We start from the raw sequence: 25990 nt of genomic DNA, 5'->3' as shown, positions 1-25990 counted from the left end.
AATGGGAAAGAAAACATTTGCCCACCATAGACAAGAAGGAGCTAGACCTAGGGCCAATTCAAGATATATTCCCAACTCTAGTGTTCATTTTGTAGCGTATGATTTGAGACTACACTTCTTGTAGTGCAAGCAGCTATTTGGTGGGTACATGAAGCAGCTGGCTTTACAGCATAATGTACTCTGTGTCTCATTTTCTGTTTCATGACAGGCAATTTTTTTTGGTGGCATTGACCCATCTCTGAGAGGGGAAGTGTGGCCTTTTCTCCTCGGATACTACGGCTGGGAGACGATGTCTGAGGAACGTGAAGCTCTGCGGGTTCAGAGAAGAGAAGAATATGCTCAGATACAGAATAGACGGTATTCATTTCAGTCCTGTTTGTTAGTGTGGTAATTTAGGAAGACCTGTCATTCTGAACAGAAAAGAAATCTACTTTTGTTGTTTTTTTTTTTTTACTTCTGTTTGTTATTCTTCTCACCACTCATTTCCATTTTCTGTATATCACGCTACTTGTTTTCTTCCGTTCTCCGGAATATTCAGAGTCTCCATGAGCCCCGAGGCCCAGAAAGATTTCTGGAGGAACGTTCAGTTTACAGTGGATAAAGATGTTGTGAGGACAGATCGTAGTAACCAATTCTTCCGAGGCGAGGACAATCCCAATGTGGAGGCCATGAGGTGATAATCCTTTTAGTTTGCTTAGCAGTTGTAATGGGTGTAATCAATTAGCGACAAGATGTCGGCGTTCTGACCATCGCTCCTGCACTCCGCGTCTACCAACATTGCAGATTTTCCCTCTCGCTGCATAGAGGGGCGCAGGCAAATCTGCAATGTTGGGTTACCATAAATAGTGGTGATGTGCGCAGATGCTCATCCCAAACACACATTGCCACTCATTGACTATCTCCTATGAATCCAGTTTTAATGTATTCAAGAAGTTAACTGTTAAACTGTTTTTTTTATCCATTACATGACTGAGCTTTCCAATAGGGATACAATACAGTAATAGGTTATATTATGCATGTTATTTTTGTTTTAATGGATATGGCATATGTAGTAAACCACTTAAATGTAACTACATTTTAAAGAAAAGACTGTGCGTGCAAGATTAATTCCTGACAGCCCTTCATCTTTAATTTATGAAGTATTCTACCTGCAGCATCCTGAAGACTGTGCTGAAACTCTACTGCCAGGCAGGAGCTGATCAATGATTTATTAACATTTGAAGATTAAGAGATTATAACATAAATTATGTAGAGTCTAAATTATATGGAAGGGAAAAAGGATATGAGATTTAAATAGTGTTAATACATTCAGATGTCATTAACAGCTTAGGCCAGTTTGTGAATTTTTGCTGGCTAATACTATAAATTACATATCAATAGACATTGTATTTTGATGTTTCTGTAAATAACATTTGCTGCAATGAAACTCCACAAGCACAGTATATGTGTTTATACAACTTCTGTCAAACAGGTGCCCCCCACAGAGGCATGTAAAATATTTTAAACACACTGACAAATATATAGGGATCTTAAAAACAAATGTACGATACATGTATCAGTGACTACTCATAGAAAGACTGTCTCTGTTTAGAACATGAGCCATAAAATAATTACTTTAGGCCATAAGTGTAGAGTCTCGGTAACAGATCATCATAATATACTTTGGTATTACATGTAAGTAAGGCACTGATGGAGTGACTGAGGACCTGATTCAGACCCGGTTGCTAAGGAGTGATCGCTCGCTGCCGGGCGATTGTTGCTCAGTGCGCATGCGTGTAATTCGCAGTGCGCTTGCGCAAGCCAGTCTCAGCGATAGGGAATCATGCGCTCGTAGCACACAGACTGCCCGCTACTTTGAGTGACAGATAGTGCCGTTTGTGGGTGGTAACAGGGGAAGGTGCTTGTAAACGGGGGGAGTGGTGTTGCGAACGCAGGCGTGTCAGGCCAACAAAACGCAGTTTAAAGGGCGTGTATCATTAGCAAAGTTGCATCATTATACACGTCACCTGCATTTATTTCAGCCAGCACTGATCGCAGTGCTTGCGGCGGGGTAAGGCTACCTCAAGGGCTGCGAGCAGCTCCGATGGCTCTCTATGTTACCGATCAAATCAAACAGATCCAGGAGATGACGTGTGTTGCGAGGGGATAGGGGGCATCTTTATACACTTGCGAGCGCTCAGCGTGGTAGCTCGCTAAGACATAGAGGGCGTCCTTATGCCACGCAGTGCGAGCATTTAATTTAAATATCCGGCCCCTTTTTGCCAGTGAGCAGCCGCATCTTGCGAGCAGGTCTGAATGAGCTCCTGAGTACAATAATATAATGCAAAATAGTCAAGAAATGAAGATATACAAGTGCAACCCTAATAATCAACATCGAATTAGTACCTTTCACTGTGCTGCCAAATAGCGAAGAGTGGAGAGGAAATGTCACCCCTTGTCACATGAATATTGTAAACTGTGATTCTGCTAATTGGTCCAAGTGATACGAAATAATTTGTAGAAAGATCCATCTTTGAGTAAGTGCCTCTAAGTTAGTACCACGGTACTGGAAGCGTTTTGCTATAGAGGCTGTGCTGACTTTTACAGAAGAAGGTAAAGTCCCTATACTGTATGTTTCAACATGTATCTTCCACCTTCTTCAGGGGTAGCAATACAAAAGCTCCTTTTATATAGAATGATTGTATTGATGTAAGAGAATCAGGGCAGCACTGTATGCCTTCTCTTGCGGTCATAGGAGCAAGAAGAAAAGATAGATGTGGGGGTCACACTTTAAGTGCAAACCCAGGCATGGTGTCTGAGCTGTGTGAGGTTTCACGTTTTCCTGGCAAATCTCTGAAATGTGCAGTTATTGTGATAAAAAGCTTATTTACTAAGGTAGTCCTGTTCTGACTGCTAGATTTCTAATATAATGCTTGTTGGTTCAGTGGTAGCATTACTCCTACTAGCACCCAGGGCAATACCTGCTCCAGTAAAGATAGAAATAGTTGTGTTATGATACCAGGTGGGTGCTATTAGTGGGGAGGGGTGGGTTTAGGGTTTTTGGAGAACTGCTCTGATTACTATGTTACAGGTAGTACAGTAGGTACTAGCTACACTTGGGAAGGTTGCAGATGTGCTATAGGAAAATACGTTTAGAAAGCTGGACGAGATTGTAACCTACCAATTCGGGGTGGGCACTTTCCAACCTTATCTACACTTACAGCTTAGTGAGTGTAAACTGGGCATCCACACGTAGGTTAAGTGCTCTAAGGGTGTGTTGTGGGTGTGTAGACAGAGTTGCGGGCTATTCAGAGGTGAGCGTTCGCAGAGATCCTTTTGTTTTCAGACTGATCTCCTTCTAGGATAGGGCTGATCGTGATGATGGCTACTTCCATAAGTGGATGGATGGAGGAAATGCAGCATTTATTTCTGGGTACGCAATGCAGCCACGCCAGCAGCCGATTTGCATGCAGCTCTGACTCAGACACTTACGAGGCAGACCTACAGTCAGGCTGCATGTGGAAGCAGTCCAAGGAGGACTGGCAGCTACAGAGCCCAGTGTGCCTGGAGGCCATTGGGGGCCAGGGGACCTGAATCCGAACCTGCAGGAGGCAGGGTGGTCCGAAATACTCTAAAGACTGTATATGTGACATTGAAGCAGCTAAGATACAGGCTAGAGCCTATACCTGGAGGAGATCGGGAAGGTCATCAAGGCTGACTGTGTTTTATATAGCTGTGGCAGCCAAGCCAGAGTCTTTATTGGCAGACTAGCTGCACCATGATAGTCAGGGGTCAAGAAGTGAGTTACATGTCCTAAATAATGGCTAGTTTGTATATTATTCTCTGTTTCCTGGTTTCCATGCTAGAAAGTAAAGCACCATTCCATTTACTTACTTGAAAGCTGTGTGTGGACCCTCATTAAGCACCTAAACACTGCACCAATCCACCCTTTACCGAGCTAATTACCCCTGTGTCATCACAATATATATATATATATATATATATATATATATATACATACATTTTGCCCAGTTAGTGTTTCATATTCTTCCAATGACTTGGGTTCTTATTTCATACACTCTCCGGCCATTTACTGTAATATGCATACATTGTGTACTGTGATTGTTTTAGTATGTTTTGTGCTTACGGTCAAGCCAACACCACCTGTAGTATTCCTGGTGCAGCTGCTTCTGTTACTTGCATGAGGAGGGAACGAGGCACATTTGACTTTTCCTACTGACCGCATTTTGTGATTACTCAGAATAAGGTCCTGCATTTGTACATTTTGCTGAATTTATAGTATCTAGAACAGGCCTGGCCAACCTGTGGCTCTCCAGCTGTTATGAAACTGGGACTTGTAGTTTCACAACCGCCAGGTTGGCCTGGCCTGATCTAGAGTGTAGACTTTAGACTGTGAATTGAGCGGCCATTATGATTGTTAAGTAATTCTTCTTTTTAGTGGGGTTGGGGTAGGACTGTCAGTGAGTTACGTTCTCGTGCACGTGGAGAGAGCCCTACATAAATTGGGTGCACGTTTTGGAGTTGATGATGATTGTTGCATCTTTGCTCAGAATAGATCTGTGCTAGATTTAAAGTCGCAAGTAACTCAAAATAAGTGTTAAAAATGTAAGTGCACAGGCAAAACCATGCACAAACACAAATATTGGCATCTTAGTTTCAAATCAGGCCTTATAATGGACAATCATAGTGTATTTTCTAATTCCACCATTTTTCAGTTTTTACTTTTTGTGTATCACTACTCTGCTATTAATCATAATTCCTAATTCTAAATTAGTGTTTTTCAAACAAATGTCCCCACTATGTAATGATGATCACTACGCTAGTTGTGTCTGGCCACACTGGCTGAAGAAACAGAAGAAATTAAGAACCGCATAATAATAATAATACAAATTTCATCAAAAGAATGCACTTGGTACCAATCAAATAAAGCGGTCAATCCTATTATGTGTGAAGGGAACGAGTTGCCACTGCAGTGGCGTTAAAATGCCGGCAACGGACTGGCACCTCGCACCCTTCGCTGCCAACTCCGAGCCCGAATTCGCTGAATTTTGCTCTGAGCCCTATGGGGCTGCGAGCAAAATTCAGCAAATCCGGGCTACCTTAAACGCGATGACTCGCACCGGCGAGATTATCGCAGCTAATAGGATTGACCTGAAAGTGTATGGTTTAGTTATATTTAATTGTACGCAGTATTATTGTTATTATTATTATCATTGTTATTATTAATAATAATCTTTGTTTTCTACTGTATGTTTTAGGGCTCAATCCAATTAGCCGCGAAGAGTGCGAGTTGCCGTTGCTGCCACGGCGTTAAAACGCTGTCAACTGCACTGCATCTCGCACCTCTCGTGGCCGACTCCGAGCCCGAATTCGCACAATTTTGTTTGGAACCCTATGGGGCCGCGAGCACTGGTGAGTTTGGGCTGCTATAAAGTGCGGCTATTGCCGCGATTATTCACACCCGCGAGATCATCGCGGCTAATTGGATTGAACTACTTATACTACTCAAGCGTTGTCATTTTTCCAACAAACAATTTAAAAATAGAACTGTAGGAGTGACTATTTCTGTATAAATGGTCCCTATTTTTACAACTGAATTCATCAAACTTGATATAAACTGTAAATGATTTTGTCATATTTCCAGCGTTCCTTTTAGTATATGATGAACATGCTGTTGGGCTTTGAATGAGGGATGCAAGATACAATTGTAGCAACAAGTAATAGTTGCAGGCATCCTCCTTGTATAAATGTACACTTGTGGTTATTTAACTGTCAAAATTAATTTCCACATAGTATAAATGCCTCCTTGTATCTTTTGTGCTTACGGCCAATTTCACTCTCCGCCCCAGGAGGATCCTTCTGAATTATGCCGTGTTGAGCCCTGGAGTGGGCTACTCACAGGGAATGTCCGATCTGGTGGCCCCGCTGCTGACAGAAGTGTTAGATGAGTCTGATACGTTCTGGTGCTTTGTTGGCCTGATGCAGAATACTATATTTATCAGCTCACCCTGTGATGAGGACATGGAAAAGCAATTAGTAAGTGGTCTCCCTGATACATTCACTAGAACTGCTTCCTAATTTATTATACTACCCTATGCATACAATATATATATGTGTGCTCTTTTACTGTCTGAAAATAATCACATTACTTTTACAGATTTCAAGGATTTCGTAGTAATATATTTTTTCTTTAGGAATGTGATTTGATAGACTACCATAGGGCCTCTATTATAGCTGGGACTGACTCAAGCATTCTTTGGTCTAGCATATACAGGTGCCAACAGATACACTCTGCTACAGAATGTATCTAACCAATGAAGCAAGTTAGAGGTCAAGGCATTTACAAATCACTAATATATATATTTTTTACCCCCTCCCATAACAATGGATTATTAAATGCTACAGTTATTTGTTACTCAGGGGTCTATTCATCAATACTAAAAAATATTTTGTGATAATTAAGTTTTGAACTCGCATTGAGGGCCTGATTCAGAGCCGGATGCTCTGACAAGAGCACTCGCTCTGATTCAGGGCCTTCCTACCTATTATTGGAGTGGCCTCCTGGCCACTCGCATAGCTGTGGGTGACCACCCACAGCTTATGCGAGCGGCCAAAAAGATGGTCGCGACCATCGGGCTTGCGACGAGACCCTGCGGTAGGGTCTCGCTGCCGTAACCCCAGGAGTGCTTTTGGCACTAGTGATGTCAGTGGGGCCGGCCCCAGACGGTAGGCGTTCCCATGGGAACGCCTCTGTCTGGGCAGCAGCGCCCCGACACGCTCACCATCGACAGCACGCCCCCTTTGGTGCGAGACCCATAGCGACGGCTTGGCCGTCGCTATTCGGGTCTCGCGCATGCGCACGACGGAGCTCCCTCCGTCGTGCACATGCGCACTAGGGCACCATCGACCCGCTTGCGAGCGCTCAGCGCTCGCGAGCGGGTCTGAATCAGGCCTTGAGTTCAGTCCCAATATCGGAGGCATTTATCATGCCTCCTTTACATAAGTATCTCTTCCGAAAAGCTGCTTTTTCTACTTCAGGGTCCATAGGGTATCCACAGGATACCTTGGGGTATAGGTGATGATGTCAGGCATCGGGCACCATAGAGTTAAGTTTTCAGCCTCCCAGGATGCACTAGGGTCCCCCTCCTATACCCCGCCCCCGAGCCAAGGCATCTCAGTTTCGTTGGTGCCCGGCTCGGAGTCGGATGCACCCGTTTAGAGGGGGGCTAAGGATAGCCCCTGAAGTTTTTCTACAAGGCAGCCGTGGCTGCACATCTGGAGGTACAGCATGGACAGTCATTCTTGACGTCCATGCTGTCTTCCCTACACCCCGCCGGTACCAGAACGCCGGTACTGATCCGGGGATGCTGGTAGGCATCTGGGGTCACAGCTAGCGGTGACCCCAGATGATTGGGACCATGGCCGGATTTAAGGGGGACAGCAGGTAAGCAGCGGGGTCCCGCGGTGGGTCCCGCTGGAACATGGTCCGGAGTCCCCAGGCAAGGGGCTCCCTGGGGACTGACTGCAGCATGGAGCCAGGTTTCGGACCTGCGCTTCCACTAGCCACCTAGGACAGCGGACCGCAGCTGAGCGGTAGCGCTGCGGCGTCCCAGGGGTTAATTGCATGCCAGGGGAGTGCGCCTTCCCTGTACACAGCCGGCGCCTCCCCCTCTGCACACAGTCCTCTCTGCACCTGCCGATTGGCCCTGTGGCAGCGCTCCTCCCCCAGGCCGGCCTCCTCTCTGCTCCTCGGAAGCATGGTGAACGCTGCTGGAAGCTGCTGATCGGTGGCATCGTGGTCTGGGTCTGGGTATGCAGCGCTGAGTCCTACCAGGCCCTGTGTCTGCGTAGTTGAGGATCAGCGCTGATAGTGCAGGGATTGATTTCTTTGCATCGCATGTGACTGCTGCTAGTGTCTGCTGCCTGTACTTTCACTTTCTACTGTCAGCCTTTTCACTGTCCCTGTTCTTCTTCTGCTAAAGCCCTTGCGGTGCGGTGATTGCAGGGCGGTTCTCTCACTATACTAACGCGTATCAGTGAGAGGGGTCACATACTTGCCATCATGTCTGAAAGTGATTTTCCTCTCCAGCTTCTGTGTACTACATGTAAGGTACCTATAGCGGGGGGAAGGGTAGCGAGGAGGGGCTATGTCGGCAGTGTTTTTTATTGACGCGGCCAATTACTGTCACGGCTCCGGTACAGGAACCGCCCTGGGCTTGTTTCGCTAAAGCGCTTACAACCCTAGTGGACCAGCTAGCTCCGCAACCTGCGTTCCCTCAAATGGGATTGTCCCAGCAGTCAGTGGTGTCGTCACCCATGCCGGGGTTCCCGAGACAACTGATGGTACCCCACAGTCTCCCTATTTCCCTCCTCAGGTCTCTCAGGAGCCTGCGTGGGTTAATTCTCTGACAAGTTCTGTGCAGCATTTGTCAGTCGTGTTACAAGGGGAGTCTGTGTTGCGGCCTCACAAGCGGCCGGTGGCGCCTCTGTCCACTCCTTATGAGGATGACGAGGGGACGACCGATGATGGGGAGATTCTGGATCTGTCGGACCAAGAACCTCTCCGTACTAAAGAGTCGGACGCTAAGTCTAAGGTTTATATTCCTGGTCTTATTCGTGCAGTCCGCACAGCTTTAGTTATTGAGGATGATGAACCTCCAGTATCAAAATCCAAATATGCCTTTTTCAAAGATGTTAGGGGTGACGCCACAGTGTTTCCTCTTTAAGGTCAATTGGTGGACCACTTGGAGGAAGCGTGGAAACATCCTGGCAGACGGTATCAGCCTCAAAAACGTTTAGCAGTGGCTTATCCGTTTGCGGACAATTATTTTGCTAAGTGGGAATCCCCACCACAGGTGGATTCTCATGTGACATGCCTGGTCCGAAGTGCCACGTTGCCCATGCCCTCCATGTCCTCCTTAAAGGATGCCACGGACCGTAAGGTGGAAATCTGCCTGAAGTCTGTTTATTCCCTCGCGGGGGGGGGCAGCCAGGCCGGCTATGGCCATTTGTTGAGTAGCCAGAGCTATGAAGCGCTCGGCTGATAGTTTGGAGGCGTCTTTCGATTCCGACTGTTCGGCTGAACAGACCGAGTTGATAGGCAATCTCCTGGATTCGGCCACTTACATTAAGGAAGCGGCTTTAGATATCAGTACCCTGACTTCTCGGGTTTCTTCGGCAGTTGTGGCGGCTCGTCGCACCTTATGGTTGCGATCTTAGAAGGCGGATGCTGATTCCAAAGAGGTTTTGGAAGCTTTGCCTTTTAATGGAGAAGTCCTATTTGGTCCGGATCTGGACAAAATTGTAGCCACGCTGGCGGCAGCCAAATCGGCATGTCTCCCATCTGCTGCAGTTCCTTCCAGTTCAGGTACGTCGTCCTTTCGGCCTTACAGGGCCCAGGGTAGGCCTAAAGCACAGTCCTTCCCCCGTCAGGCTGGCCCCAAAAAATCGGCCAAGCCCCGGAAGCACCTGGAGTACCAGACGTCCGGCCCCGAAGTCCGATGACAAACCTGCGGCCTGATGGTCCGGGCCTCCCTTTGGGGGAACCCAGAGTGGGAGGCCGCCTGCTACGGTGCGCCCAGTGTTGGTCGGTAACCACGACAGACAGTTGGGTTCACAAGGTGGTTTCTCACAGGTATGCCCTCTCCTTTCGGCACAGGCCCCCATCCCAATTCGTCACCACGGGTCTTCCATCAGACGGAACAAAGCCTCAGAACTGCGGAAGGTTTTGCACACTATGCTCCAGGCTGGAGTTATAGTGCCTGTTCCTTTCTCCCAGAGGGGCCGGGGTTTCTATTCCAATCTGTTTTTGGTGCAGAAACCCAATGGGTCGTACCGTCCGATCCTCAACCTAACAGCACTCAACAAGTCCTTGCCGGTGCCGAGGTTTCGGATGGAGACCCTACGGTCCATCATTCTGGCGCTGGAACCTGGGGATTACATGGTGACGTTGGACATACAGGACGCTTACCTGCATGTCCCTATTCTTTCGCGCTATCAACAGTTCCTCAGGTTTGCAATCCGCAACGATCACTTCCAGTTCCGGGCGTTACCTTTTGGCCTGGCGACAGCACCACGTGTGTTCACCAAGGTTATGGCGGTCATGGCGGCTTCCCTGCGGCTGCAGGGAGTCCGCATGTTGCCGTACCTAGACGACCTTCTGTTGGTGGCAGGATCTCCGGAGCTCCTTCTACACCATTTGGATCTGACGATTGTAGTACTGCAACGGTACGGCTGGTTGATAAACTGGCAAAAGTACACCGTGATCCCGTCTCAGAGGATTCTGCACCTCGGAGCCTTGTTGGACTCCAGTCAGCAGAGGATCTTTGTGACGGGGGAAAAGATCTCTGCCTTGCAGTTAAGGGTGCGCAGTTGTCTGCAGAGTCGCCGTGTGTCTCTTCACTCGACAATGAGGTTACTAGGCTCCATGGTGTCCGTATTCGACATGGTGGAATATGCCCAGTTTCACTCCAGACCTCTGCAGCAATTGATCCTGTCCAAATGGAATGGACTGCCTCAGAGTCTCAAGTCCCAGACGATGGTGCTCACTTCGGAGGTTCGCCTGTCCCTTGCCTGGTGGTTGCAGATGACCCATCTCAACAAGGGTCATCCATTTTGGGTGGCGAACTGGGTCCTATTGAAGACAGACGCCAGTCTTCGGGGCTGGGGAGCGATCTCGGGTCCACACTTGTTCCAGGGCAGATGGACTCAGGCGGAAAAGGAGCTTCCGATAAACATCTTGGAACTCCGCGCCGTTTTCAATGCTCTCCAGCAGGCCCATCGGGTTCTCCACGGTCATCCCGTGCAGGTCCAGTCGGGCAATGCCACCACTGTAGCCTACATAAATCGGCAAGGAGGAACCCGAAGTTGGGCGGCACTCGTAGAGGTGTCCCGCATCCTGATCTGGGCGGAGCGCAATCTCCCGGCCATATCAGCGGTATTCATCCCGGGAGTCCTCAACTGGGAGGCCGACTTTCTCAGTCGCCAGGACGTTCATCCGGGGGAATGATCTTTGCACCAGGACGTCTTTCAACTTCTGGCGGACAGGTGGGGTCTTCCAGAGATCGACCTCATGGCGTCACGGCACAACAACAAATTGCCGGTGTACTGGTCTCGCACAAGAGACGAAAAGGCGTCTCTGGTGGATGCCCTGTCCGTCCAGTGGACGTTCCGGTTTGCCTACCTCTTTCCTCCGTTTTCCCTTCTTCCACAGGTAATCTGGAAATTCAAACAGGAAGGAGGGATGCTCCTGTTGATAGCTCCAGCATGGCCCAGACGGCACTGGTTCTCAGACCTTCAGGGTCTGTCCATGGACATCCCTCTGCGGTTGCCGCTACGACCGGACCTACTGTCACAGGGTCCTTGTCTTCACCCGGAACCTGACTCGGCTGTCTTTGACGGCGTGGCTGTTGAGACGGCCATGTTAAGGTCCAGGGGGTTTTCCAGCTCTGTAGTACGCACTATGCTGAGAGCTCGGAAACCGTCTTCTGCAAGAATATACCATCGTGTGTGGCATACGTTCTTCCAGTGGTGTCGACCGAGAGGTTATGCACCTCGGGAGTTCCTTCTGTCTAGAGTGCTAGCCTTCCTACAGGCGGGACTAGACTATGGGCTTCGCCTTGCTTCTTTGAAGGTGCAGGTGTCTGCCCTGTCTGTCTGGTTCCATCGTAGGATTGCTACACCTTTATGCAAGGTGTTCTTAGAATTCAGCCGCCATTTGTTCCACCGGTGGCACCTTGGGATTTAGCTGTGGTCCTGAGGGCTCTCCAGGTACCGCCGTTTGAACCACTGGGCTTAGTGGATCTTAAATGGCTGACAGCTAAAACAATTTTCCTTCTGGCCATCGCTTCAGCCAGACGTGTTTCTGATTTAGGGGCTCTCTCTTGTAGATCCCCTTTCTTGATTTTTTATAGGAACAGGGCGGTGCTGCGCACTCGTCCTGATTTTCTTCCCAAAGTTGTTTCCCGTTTTCATATCAACGGGGAAATAGTTGTGCCGGCTTTTAACTCACCTGACCTGTCGGTGGGTGAGGCCACTTTGGACGTTGTGCGGACCTTAAGGATTTATGTTGACCATACTTCTTCGTTTAGGAAGTCGGACGCCTTGTTTGTCCTCTATGGCTTCCGTAAAAAGGGTTGGTCTGCTTCAAAGCAAACTTTGGCAGCTTGGATCCGTATGGCCATTTCAGAAGCTTAGCTTCATGAGGGCCTGTCGGTTCCATCCTCTGTGAGGGCTCATTCCACTAGGTCTGTGGGTCCTTCGTGGGCAGCTCGACATGCCTCTGCAGTCCAGATCTGCAAGGCTGCCACGTGGTCCTCGGTCCATACATTTGTGAGGTATTACGCGTTTGACACCTTTGCCTCTCAGGATGCTTCCTTCTGGCGGCGGATTCTCCTTTCAACACAGGAGCGTCCCCTCCCTTGAAGGATACTGCTTTGGGACATCCCCAAGGTATCCTGTGGATACCCTATGGACCCTGAAGTAGAAAATATGAGATATGGTAAGAACTTACCTTTGTTATCTCTATTTCTACGAAGTCCATAGGGTTCCACAGGACTCCCGCCCTGTCGCACCTGTGCTGCAGATGGGCTTTGCTCTGGTCACCGGTTTTTCCGTCTCCCTCTGGTGAGAATGTGATTCTTGTGTGTGTGTCCAGATCTTTTTTCTCTCTCTTCCTTATCCTCCTCCGGCCTATGGCTTGGTACGTAACTGAGATGCCTTGGCCCGGGGGCGGGGTATAGGAGGGGGACCCTAGTGCATCCTGGGAGGCTGAAAACTTAACTCTATGGTGTCTGATGCCTGACGTCATCACCTATACCCCAAGGTATCCTGTGGAACCCTATGGACTTCATAGAAATAGAGATAACAAAGGTAAGTTCTTACCATAGCTCATATTTTTTGCAGAGACAGCTTTTCAGAAGTACTAGAATGGGGCCCAGGTCCCCGCACTCTACCCGCACCCTATGCTCAGTTTACCCGCTCCATCACCTCGAGTTGTGCAGGGATCAGTCCCCCGGTGGCAGGTCCGGCTTCCCCCACCTCCCATCCTCCGTCCCTCTCACCCCGCCGCCCCCTTCCCCCTGTCTGCCCAGTTTTCATATAGAAGCTGCAGCCACAGGACTGCCCAGCTGGAAGCTAGCAGCTGCGGGATCTGTCTCCCGGTGTTGTTTCCGGTCCCCTCCCGCACCGTATGTGAACGCACCCAGCGCACCTCCTTGGCCGCATCTGCCCAGCTTTCATATATATGCTGCAGCCGCTGGTCTGCCCAGCTGGAAGATCCGGCCCTACTCCCCGTATCCTTTGTTCCCCCCTACCCCATTCTGCCCGGCTGTCATATACATGTTGCAGCCGCTGGGGCTGCCTAGCTGTTATACTAACGATGCAGGAGAAATAAGAGCTCTGAAACAGCGGCTTTAAGGGATGCGGCCGGCAGGGGGAAGCAGTGTCTGCACCGGCTGCGGCTCCCTGCTGTGTGCCAGCTGCAGTTTGGAGCTGGGCACCTGGGGATGGAGGCTGTGGGCAGGAGCTGGTCAGAGGGGACTGCAGATTCTGGCCACTGAGCTGGGGGCAGTGGGGAGACATCGGAATGGGATCTGAAAGATCCCTTTCCCGCACAAGCTGCAGTGTAAATGCCAGCTTGTAATCCAATTCGGAGCTGTACGCCATCTGTTGATGGCGTACAGTTACACAGTCAATTTCCGAACAAATATGATTTTCGGAAGTTATTGAATAGCTTAATTTCTACATCCCCATACTATTGTATTGGGAGTGTGGAAATTATCGTGGCAGGACTGTAACCAGATACAAGATTAATGAATGACGCGAACACTTAAAAATTACATATTTATGTAAAAACAGTGTTAAAATCGTTATTTATAGGATGATGAATGGACCCCTCAGTTGTACAAAAATCTCACTTTTTGGGTTTTGCTAACCAATGAATCACAGAATTATGAAAATAGGTCTGATATTTCATATGCACCTGTTACCATGACTAAACATTTGCTGGTTTAACAGCATATATAGTACTGTCCATTTAGCATGTTTGCTATTTGTCACAGAGATATTTACTTTGTAGTTATTTTGCAGTCTGTATACTCCATTTCTTACAAATTCTGCCTGTTGAAAGTGGTTTTGCGGGGAAATGAACAGGAGACGAGAGATGAAGCATCATTGTGTTATAGAAATCTAGCTTCTGCCACTGTGTGTGCTTTAGGGTGAGGATAGAAAAGGTGTGATTACGCCAGTTGCTTCCTGTAATAACAAGTGGCATTTTTGCATTATTTTTTATTTATTTTTATTGTCTGTACTCATTACATATACAATCTAAACAGTGCGTAACACTTACATTACATATGTCATACTGACAATAAGCATAGTCAAACATAACAAAAAAAATATTGTACCTCTGGTCTCTGTACACTGTCAAAGTCTTAGGATATAAGAAACTGCATTTGCTCTTAGTTGTCATAATACTATGGAGCCGGAGGACTGAGTAGTATTTTCACTGGAAATATTTCCATGTATATGATCAAATCATACATTAAATGCAGTGCACATTATATAGATAGAACATATTTTGGAATATGGCTGTTTAAGCAATATTTCCATTAAGCCTTAGATTTATGTTTGTATTATGTTACAGAACATAACATGACCACATACGAGGCCTGGGAATAATGGCCTATTTCCATTTTGTCTGGCAAACTTTTGAGCTATTAGAATGAGTGACCACTGCTCACTTATCTAATAAAACAGACTCATGATTATTACTATTAATATTATTATCCTTTATTTATAAGAAAACATATTGTGCAGCGCTGTACATTGTGAGGATTGTGATTGGAATAAGTAACATATGACAATGACATGAAACTGAAGTAGAGATGGCCATAGTGAAATGAGCAATCTAAGAGGTGTCGGGAAAAAGTGTAATGTAAGATAGTGTGATGATAATAATAGTACCTGGCAATGGGGAAAGTTTGATTACTGACGGGCAGAAGCATTATTAGCCATCCATATTAAAGCAGGCTTTGTGGTGGCAGTTGCTGCAACCATGGAGCCTGCAAAGATCACCAAATGGAAAAGAGTCAACCAACAGTACAGTTCTGGTAACAGGTTAATAGCTGTTGTATACATCTGCATTTCTAATATATATGTGTCAGGTTCCACTGTTCTATCTCTTCCACTGGAGGAACTGTGGGAGTAGTGGAATTCTGAGACTAAAAATGTAAGTAAACAAGAAGACACTGAAGAGAAGAATAACAATATAACTATAACTGTGATAATAGTGTCCATTTTCTACCAATCAAATAAATTGTTAGGGTGTCATCAATTTTTTTAAATGCTGGTTGCTCTTTAATAAAAGAGGGAGGCCACACACACAAAGTATCAGCCATACTACCATACTATTAGCATGTTTCCATGCCCTAGACTGCTGACACTACACATCAATATAACAGCCTGTAGTGTAGCCCTATAACATAGAGCTGTCACATTCTTTGTCCTCTTAGTGCATGAAGTATAAAGTACACTATCCTCCTCAGCACTGAGCTACTGGTCTCCAGTGTTAATACTGTACACTCCAGACAGTGGGCCTGATTCAGAGCCGGACGCTCTTGAAGAGCGCTCGCTCTGAATCGGGGCGTTTTGGTTTTTCTTGTGCGGTCTCCTGGCCGCTCGCATAGCTGTGGGTGACCACCCACAGCTATTGTGAGCAGCCAGGTGAAGGTCGCGATGGTCTCGACCATCGTGACCATCGGGGCTTGTGACGAGACCCTTGTGGTAGGGTCTCGTTCCCGCAAGCCCCAGTGAGCTTCTGGCTCTTAATAGCCTGCTCCGGCATGTGCATGCGCAGTGGCCAAACATTGACCCACTCGCGAGCGCATAGAAAAGTGGGCGTCTTTATACCGGCATGCGCTCACTCTGCCGTCGCTCTCTAAGACATAGAGGGCGTCCTTACACCAGACAGTGTGATTGCAGAATTTGCATACCCGGCCCCTTTTGGCAGCGAGAGAGCGCAGCTTAGTGTCCGGGTCTGAATCGACCCCTCAGTCCTCTCTTCCCCCTTTCTCTTTCTCTCTCTCTCTCCCCCCATTCCCCCACCCACCATTCTATTTCTCTGCCTCTTCCCCACTCCCCGTTCTTTTGCTCTCTCTCTTCTCCCACCCCATTCTATGTTACCCCAAAACTTCAAACTTTTAATCTCTCTATATTCCCCCACTTTCCCCACCCTCATTCTCTCTTCCTCCTCTATCCATTCTCCCTCAATTTTCCCCACCTTTCGTTCTCTTTACTGCATGTATATAATTTTCTTGTTGGAGGTTATTATTTCCCACTCTCACTGGGCAGAATGCAATGCATCCCGCCGCTCTTCGCATGCATGCAGGCCTTGGTAATGCCGGTATGCATGACGAACATAGCAAAGGAGCACTCTCTCAGTAAGAGCGACCCTTTTGCGATGGAGTGACTGCATAACACGCGGGCCGCAGGGGGTGCTTGGTGGGATCCAATCTCAGCACTCTCCCGATAGAAGCCTATAGACTTCTATAGGGTAACGCCATCAGGAAGATGGCATTACCCACCGCAACCAAGCCCCAGAGTGCATTACATTCCGGGGCTTGGTGCATATGAGAAATGCAGTCAAACACACATTTTTGGGGTTTGACCGCATGTCTACCTTTGCCGCATCCCACCCCATATCTGTCCCACCTTTTCCTTTATCTCTCTGGCTCTCTCTTCTCCTTCTGTCCTATTCCTTATCTAGCTCTCCCCATTGCCCTCCCTTTTTTCCTATCTCTCTCTTTACCCATGTTCCCCCATCTATCTCTCCCCCTTTTGCCCCATCTCTCTTCTCTCTGGGGATGGAATGTACTAAAGTGAAAATGCAGAAAAAAACTGCCATTTGTGCTGGTGTTGAGGACAGAGCGAATAGCATGGCTGGACAGACGGGGAAGGTGGGCTGGTGTCGAGGACAGAGAGAGAATAGCATTGCTGGGAAGACAGGGAAGGTGGGCTGGTGTCGAGGACAGAGAGAGAATAGCATTGCTGGGAAGACAGGGAAGGTGGGCTGGTGTTGAGGACAGAGAGAGAATAGCATTGCTGGGCAGACTGGGAAAGTGTGCTGGTGTTGAAGACAGAGAGAGAATAGCATGGCTGGACAGACTGGAAAGGTTGGTTGGTGTTGAGGACAGAGAGAGAATAGCATGGCTGGAGGACAGACGGGTAGGGTGAGCTGGTGTTGAGGACAGAGAGAGAATAGCATGGCTGGACAGATGGGGAAGGTGGGCTGGTGTTGAGGACAGAGAGAGAATAGTATGGCTGGGCAGATGGGGAAGGTTGTCTGGAGGCAGGTGGTGCAGGCCCTATGTCGCTGTAGCTGCGCGGGCCTCCCTTCATCTCTAGTGCACAACTGTGGAGCCCATTATATAATAGATATACCAGTTATGTTGTTATCAGTTTTGGCATTATTGCACTACAGAAAGCTACAATAGCGTAAACATTTGATTATAAAGATGGCTGTCCTGAACAACAAATGTGAGGAAGGGGTGACATGTGGCAATGCAAAATAGAAGAGAGTAGGTTGAGCCTTAACAAAAAAAAAAAACTCCAGTTAAATTCTATTTTAGGGGCAGGAACTGTCTTCTAAATCCTCAGTTTAGCTACCAAACTATCAACCACTTCTTCCAATGTGTCACCTCTGTCAATCAATTTATTGCGTGATTTAGCGAACACTGCAGTTTTATCTCGATGCACGAGGTCTAGTCTCTCAGATGTGCTCTGTCTGCTTGGATGATAATTTGTTTAGAATCTTCCTGGGGAGACTCTCTGTTTTCAAGAGTATGGAGAGCTCTGGAAAGACAAGGCAGCCTCCAATAGATCAGATGCAGGTTAAAACTAAAATGAATGAATTAATGTATAAAATGCACTTACAAGACTGTAGTGTTTTTAGAGCATAAAATATACATGCCATCGCTCTTTCTTCTCGTGGGAACAGCAGTGATTTCATTGTACTCTAAAAACACTACATACATTGTGAGTGCATTGTATACATAAATTCATTCCATCTTTTATACTACATCTGATCTAGTGGAAGCGTCCTCCTTTTACCGTGGTTCTCTATACTGTCACTATTTCTATGTGCAGGTATTCCAGAGGTGGAGCGGCAGTAGGGAAGCACATTTATTACCCTGAAGACTTCACCACTAATTTACTTCCGTTCGTGTTCTTATCTGGTTGTATAACCATAAATATAGCGCGGCCTCTGTGACAAGAGTATCTAGAGGTATAGATAATTGCCATACCTCCATTTTACTGTGACTTGGAAGGAGGAAGTGGAGGATCCCATATGGTATTAATGCCTAAATGTCACCATTTTTGAAGTGGAGCTTGCATTATCTGGCAGAGGAATAATCTGTGCGAGTTTTGTCTGTTTCTGTCCATTACATTGTTAGGAGGGTGTCTATGGTGGTTGTTAAGCTGGTCAGTGTACAACAAGCCAGGGTATACCATAATTATTCCTCCAGTGACCAGAGCTGCTAGATAACACGTATGCATATAGGAGTCTATACTTTATATTATTAAAGATGTTTCAGTAATTGATTAAATATTGAAAAATATCAATCACCTGCATCTGGAGCTACAAAGCACTGGCGCCACATTGTTAGCAGACTAAGGGCCTGATTTAGCAGTGCACGCTAGTGTACTGCTGAACACAGATTCCCGATGTTTGGAAATCTACGCAGGTGCCAGACCCGTTCTGCGCATGTGCAGAACGGGTCTGCGAGTACACTTGCGAACTGGCAGCAGACTGTCAGTGATTGACAATCTGCTGCCGTTTGGGGCGGGGAGGGGGCGGCGACAGTCTCCGTTGCCCGAAACGTTGGGGGGTAGGGAAGAGGCCAGGCTCTTCGGTGACAGAGATTTCCTGGCCTCTTCCTGTAAACTGCGGCGTCCGGCTGTGGAACCCTATGGGTCACCGCAGCCAGCCTATGGTACGCAGATTAACCGATGCTGCTCGGTTAAGTAATGCACAGGAGGCGTGATTCCTCCTGCTGCATTACCATATCTGCAAGGATTGCAATTGCAAAGCTGCCAGCGTGCATACATCATATCTATAGCCTGCTTGCAGCTTTGCTATTACGATCCTTAATGAATCAGGCCCTAAGTCATCTTAATACAAGTTACTGTTTATAAAAGAGCACCCAATAGTGTGATTGTGTGTGGCATGTGTGTGTGTCATGTGTGTGAGTGTGCGTGTGTAGATTTTTCAATCATTTATCAAAAATTGAGCTTCCTGCGATGATAAATGTTCATGTTGTATTTTGATATGTATACGCAGGGGAGTTGCGGTCAGTGGGCCTGATTCAGCAAGGAACGCACAGGAGAGAACGTATGCACTTGGCCGTTGTGTTAGCTCTGTGTATGCATCGCAGTGCACATGCGCAAACTAGTTATTGCAATGGGTGCTGGGTTTGCAGAGGCTACGCAGACCCCGAGCACATTGATTGACAGGTAATGCAATTTGTGGGTGGTGACGGGGGGGGGGGGGGGGGGGTGGTCGGGCGAACGCAGGCGTGCCTGTGCAGGTCGGACGCCGTTGCAGGGGTGTGCATAATTTATCCACTGCAATACCATACACAGCCTGAGGCCTCATAACGTGTGCTGAAGGGATTCAGTATGATTTACCGCACGGCCGGCGGTTCAAATCCTGACAGCGGCATCCCGGCAGCACTGAAAATCCTGATTGTCCCCAGGTAAGTATTCTCTACCCTATTCTACCCCCTAACCCTCCCTTAGGGGTGCCTAACCCTAACCCACTTAAGTGCCTAACCCTAATCCCCCCCCTCTAAGTGCCTAAACCTAACCCCCACCTTCACCGCCGCCTAAACCTAAGTCCCCCGGGGGGTGCCTAACCCTGCCCTACCCCGGGGGTGCCTAACCCTAACCCACCCTTCCCTTAGCCTAAAGCTAACCTCCCAGGGGGGGTGCCTAACCCTAAGTCCCCCTCGGGAAACCTAAACCTAATCCTCCCGCGCCCGGCTTACCTTCGAGATCGGTAAGCCGGGTGTCGGGCTCTCGGCGTAGGGAAAATGACAGGCGTTGGGATTTCGACACCTGTCATTTAACCCTTGCCGGGATTATACAGTCAGGAAGCCGGTGGTCGGGATTCCGTCCATCGCCGTCCCGACTGTTTCCCGTGCTGAAGTTAGCAATTCCTGAGTGAGGTCTGACCTGCCTTAACTGTGCGTATGGGTCCAATGTTACTCGATGTTGCCGATTATTTTGCTATGTTACCCAAGTATACGGATGTGTGTAAGGGGGCGTGGGCGTGCTTATGGTAAGTTGTGATCAAAATGCGATTTCCCCGCTAATACAGTATTAGCAACTGCAGTGCGTGCTGTCTAGCAGAATAGCGATCCTTGCTGAATCAGGCCCAGTGTACCTATAACAGAAGGCTATAAAAGACAAAAAGAGTTTGCCTTTTGCTGAATATTAAATGTCAATAGAAATTCTGACATATTTCAAAATATTGAGACTTACATAACTGAGATAAGAAATAGTAGTTGATTATATAATATTGTTGAAATAGATAAGAAGTGCAGTAATCAACTGTGTGTTTCTGCATTTCTAGCTCAGGGTAAATTGTAGAAACAATATCTGATTGTCACTGAGGTGTTACAAAACCATTTTTCCACTTAAATGCATTTCAGTGGTGGTTATAATGTTCATTCTAGCACCCTGCACCTGTCACAATCCGTGCAGTTCCTCTTTCCTGCCTGGGGATGTTTGTAGCACATGCTGGTCTGTATATCAGAAGTTTGTTGCATCAGCTGAGTGTGCTAGAAGCACCAGAGCAGAGAGCGACACCCCAGGCAGGAAAGAGGAATTGCATGGGTTGTGATAGGTGCAGGGTGCTAAAATGAACACTATGGTTAAGACCTTTTTGGTCTGAGAGAATGGGCATTAGTTGTGTGATGTCATACACAATTGGTATAATGTAAATCATTTAGGTAACTATGTGCCTATTTCAGATGTATCTTCGCGAGTTACTGCGTCTCATGTATCATCGTTTCCACCAACACTTACTGTCTCTGGGAGAAGATGGTCTCCAAATGCTGTTCTGTCACAGGTGGATCCTGCTCTGTTTCAAAAGAGAATTCTCTGACTCTGAAGCTCTCAGAATGTGGGAAGCGTGCTGGGCGCACTACCAGGTACCAATCTTAGTAGCAATAGGTTTAGTTCCATTTATGGCATTAAACAATACATAAGTGTTTAGAGCTGAAGTTAAATAATAATGAAATATTGTCAAAATAGAGTAGTGATAAGTAAGGACTACGTATTGCTATTGATGGAAATGGCACAGAGTCTGGTTCATACTTCCAAACGTGTTGATCCAGAGGAAGGGAAAACAACACCCCAAGTGCAACGGTTCCAATTTAGCCTCATGGGAGGGGGAGGGAGAGGATTCCTTCCTGACCCCTAACATGGCATTCTCCTAGATTCCCTGAATTAATCACATCAGTAATTTCCTCTGAGTTATAGCTACAGACACCACAGTGCCCTTTTTAAATTCTGGTAATGCATTTGCCATCACCGCCACCAGAATATGGTAATGAATTCCACAGCTTATCCAGCCACTGTCCTATTCTCATGGTGAGACTTGCTTTCTTCCGGTAACCATCTTTTTACTGATCTTAAATATACTGTATTTATACCTACTATGTCTTAAGGCACCTCTATTGGAAAGAATTGAAGGCATGTCCATTTATAGATGTTGTAATTCTGAGTCGCAGGCGACGTGTCTGCATCTTTTTGCCAGTCGCAGCATCTGTTGGTGCGTCTGAGTTTTCTACCACTGCAGCGATACGCCACCAACACTCCCAATATCACGCCCATAAGACGGACTGTTCTAGGGCTGATTGTAAGTCAGATGCACTGCTGGTGTCTGACTCAGGTGAGCAGTTTTTTTCTATTGCGCCTGCGCCCAGAGACTCACTGCGCAGAGTGCGTGCACACAGAGTCACAGATGCGATTGAGACACAAGGTCTTGAAAATGTATTGACCACTCCTGGGCAGTGAGAGGAAGGTGGCTAAGCGATCGCATGGAAATAGACCATCTTATGGGAGTATCGTGGGTGTATCGCTGTATTGGTTGTGAACTCAGGTGCACATTGGAGGCCATTTCTGACAGAGAAATATGCACCTAGCATGTGTCTAAAGATGCACCAAGTGGTATTTCAGCGAATAAAGACTCATAAAGTGGGCATCTCCGTCCCTGCATGTTCAGAGCCCCGGCTGTACACTAGGGCAGGGCTGGTTACATAAAGTCACAGACGTGCGACCGGTGAAAGACGCAGACATCGACATCGATGTGTGCGACTCAGAATCAGCCTTATAATTTCTAGCCCATCTACAGGGTCAATAGTAAACCAATAGAGAAGCACATGGCCCTCCTCTGCTCCATGTTACAGTGCACTAATACCCACATATGGCTCACCACGTCACATGCTTACTTAAAGACATGGCTGTAGAGTTCCACAACCTTTGGGAAAGTGGTATTTATATAATTACTTCTTACTGTTTTGATCTTTATAATCCCTCCTGCCCTATCCCCTTATTCTGGTGAGAGATGCCTATGCATTTGCAGAGTGTCCAAGAGAGGGGTGAGATGGATACAGATAACTCGGGCCCAGTCTGTCTAAAGGGCTCTGGTCAGCTGAGCAACACCGCCCATCCCTGGTGCACCCATTACTATCAATGGAGAATATGTACAGAGGAGCATGTACACACACCCACATCATCATTGGGGGCTGTATGCTTCCTGCTCTGAGGCATTATAGATGTCATCCTTTGCTGCTCCTCTACTACCTCCCTCTCCCAGACTACTCTTTATATTTACTAATAAAGCATCTAGGCTGAATATGTCCAGAAGGTCACTTGTCATGATATTTGTTCTTTGATTTGAGCGTAATAGTACCCTACAAATGTGTGACTCAGGGGTCTATTTACTAAGCCTTGGATGGAGATAAAGTACCAATCAGCTCCTAACTGCCATGTCACAGGCTGTGTTTGAAAAATGACAGTTAGGAGCTGGTTAGCTGGTACTTTATCTCAGTCCTCTTTATCTCCATCCAAGGCTTAGTAAATAGACCCCTCTGTGTATATTACTTGTCGATACTAATAAACAGATTTACTGGCCCTGTACTGGTACTGACCTCTCTGATACAGCGCTACAACATCATTTATAATAATTTTTTTAAATCCACGTGAGCTTTTATATTTTTTATTTATATATATAAATATATATATATATATATATATATATACACACACACATATATATCTCATGCACTATGTTACTCTGTGTCTGTGAGTTGCTGCAGCATGTAATAACAAATGTTTGATGTGGTTTTATGACACTTACTGTATATCTTCTTTAGACAGACTATTTCCACCTCTTTCTCTGTGTTGCGATAATTGTGCTATACGGAGATGATGTCATTGAGCAGCAATTTCCTACGGACCAGATGCTGCTATATTTCAGTAACTTAGCCATGCATATGAATGGAGAGCTGGTTCTCAGAAAGGTGAGTTGCAACATTTAACTGTGTATAATGTTTTCTCAAATGCTGGCCATACATCTAACATGTTAAAAATTCCTGACTCGACGATTACAACCACTTTTTGGTTCGGAATCAGGGAATCGATATTGTCCAACATGTTGGATTTAACTGATTCCCCGAACCCGCTGTCATCAGAACAGTGAATTGCCACGATACAAGCTAGATATATAGGCCCCATACACTAAGTGATCTGTAATTGAAAAATGTACAAGCTCACTATAATATGAATGACAACTGAATTGAGATACACTTCTGTGTAACCCTGCAGAAAGGACTTTTCCATTCTCGGATACCTTGGTATAAATGGAACATTTCTGTGTGTGATGAAACCGCGTATTCCTGTACTGTCAAGTCTTACATGTATACAAAACTGCATTATTTCCTGCCCTGTATTCTATTCCTCCTGCACCCCAACTGCTTTCCTCTGCTCCCCTCTGGTCCTCCTCCTTCTACCAACTAAACTGCTACATTTTCTTCCATTGATTTACACCTTACATTTTCTATGACTTTTTTTTTTTTCCAGTCATCTACTTGCTCCACAAATAGTCCTTTATTTCTGTAACACCTCTTCTTTCTCCCTGTGTCCAGGCAAGGAGTTTGCTTTATCAGTTTCGGCTCTTACCCAAAATCCCCTGCAGCCTGCATGACTTGTGTAAGTTGTGTAGTTCAGGAATGTGGGACAGTGGCTACATCCCTACAGTGGAGTGCACAGGCCAGCACCCAGATCCCAAGAGCTGCCTGTACGGCGGCACCATAGTGGAACCGCCACCACCTCTCCCCAAAGACAGCAAGAAAAGACACAAATCACTTGATGTATTCACCTTCAGAAAATAGAGCAATCAGCCCCAAAGGCCAGGAGAGGAGCAGCCACCTCTGATTTAGATGGTGATCGTGATTATGATCCTTTAGATATTTGTGAGAAGGAACCTGGAGGACACAGTCTACCTACCAGAGCCTCAGGATTTTCCTGGAGATGGAATTGTTAATCCTTACAGTTCAGTATGATTTGTTTTTCACATTCCGAACTACTACAGCAGGAGTTATACGTGAAGTGTATAATTAAAAGTCTCTATAACAGATGCCTAGATGTCACCACTGCACCTGATGCTGTCATTAGGTCCAACCTTGAAGAATGACAAACATTATTTGGTTTGGGGAATGTCTTTTACTGTAAGTCCCCGTTTGTGACTGAATAGGGGCCTGTTCTATACTGATTTGGTAGTTCCGATCACTCTGAAGTGTGCTGTGGGTTGTATAATGCTTGAACATGTTATTTAGGATGGGTTGGAAAATGTTACTGTTAGAAGGTGTACTGGCAAATTATTGTTCTGATCTTATTTTATCCCAGACAATGAGCATGTGAAATTTTTAAGAAATCTTTGATATCACCCAGCCTTTGCCAGCGAAGCACAATCCTGTCCCATTTTTGTTTTCACCAAAAAAACTTTTATTTTAAGATAATTATATAATATAACACAATAAAATATCTTACACCGGGCTTTCACCAATCAATTTTTTCTAATAAAAAAAAAAAAATCACCATCTGTTTTGTTATTTGTTTTCTCTGCCATGGATTTTAAATTATTACCCTCAGATATGTAAATGCATTCAGATAATGTCTCAAAATACTATTTTGCTTTGAAGGTCTACCGTTACCAGCAATTTATATAAACTAGGTTCCTTCAGAGCACTGCACAATAAGGTATATGTGCTTTCACTTTTAAAATATATTTTACTCAATGTTTGGATGTAAATCGCCTCCACCATTCCAAGTGGTCTGTCACAAATAGCATGTATGCCTAGTGTGTAGCTATCTTATGGGCTAAACCAATTTGGCCTATAAATTAATTAATAGTGAATAAGTCCAGTGGAATGGCTGTTTCTTTGGTAAACAGTGTGCGCAACATCAGACATGCTGAAAATACAGGCAGAGGCCACCATAACTAGCTTGCAGTTAATTCTATTATTAGGTGCATATTGGGCATTAAAAAAAACAGTATCTTAAAAAAATACCCTTTCATTGTCTGGGGCACATAAATAAATACAAATTATTCCCTTGGAAACTGAGCAAAAAACCCACACACTGCTGACCATACTTTAGAATTGCACATATTATTCATAACTGTTATGGCAGAATTGCTCTCTTGCTACTTTTGCCTAGTCTGAGAGTAAAGTGTTTGCTAACAGGGCTCTTTTATATGTAGAAACACCTTTTTGCTACTGCAATTAGATATACACATTGGGGGGTATTCAATTTGGGAGCGAAAAGTCCGTGCTGGACTTTTCGCTCCACATCGCAGGTTTTCCCGCTTTATCCCCGTATTCAATTACGATGCAATGAAAACGGGAGCCAGTAGAAAGGTAAG

The 25990-nt window shown here is 46.3% G+C and overlaps 1 protein-coding gene across 4 annotated transcripts in view; it reads left to right on the top strand.

Moving 5' to 3' along the window:
* The window catches only part of TBC1D16 (TBC1 domain family member 16), a 115294-nt gene extending 90131 nt beyond the window's left edge, over positions 1-25163 (top strand). For all 4 annotated transcript variants that reach the window (XM_088482650.1, XM_088482649.1, XM_088482647.1 and 1 more), the window contains 6 exons: positions 209-357; positions 539-673; positions 5850-6036; positions 21033-21212; positions 23442-23588; positions 24213-25163. In XM_088482650.1, coding sequence (XP_088338776.1) covers positions 209-357; positions 539-673; positions 5850-6036; positions 21033-21212; positions 23442-23588; positions 24213-24458 — 1044 coding nt within the window. In that variant the 3' untranslated portion in view covers positions 24459-25163. The remainder of the gene's footprint in view (positions 1-208; positions 358-538; positions 674-5849; positions 6037-21032; positions 21213-23441; positions 23589-24212) is intronic.
* The last annotated feature ends 827 nt before the right edge of the window (positions 25164-25990 follow it).

This window comes from Taudactylus pleione, unplaced genomic scaffold (genome assembly GCF_031769625.1).
Source record: "Taudactylus pleione unplaced genomic scaffold, aTauple2 ptg000290l, whole genome shotgun sequence".
In the NCBI taxonomy this organism is placed as follows: domain Eukaryota; kingdom Metazoa; phylum Chordata; class Amphibia; order Anura; family Myobatrachidae; genus Taudactylus; species Taudactylus pleione.
This window is presented reverse-complemented; position numbering and strand designations above follow the sequence as displayed.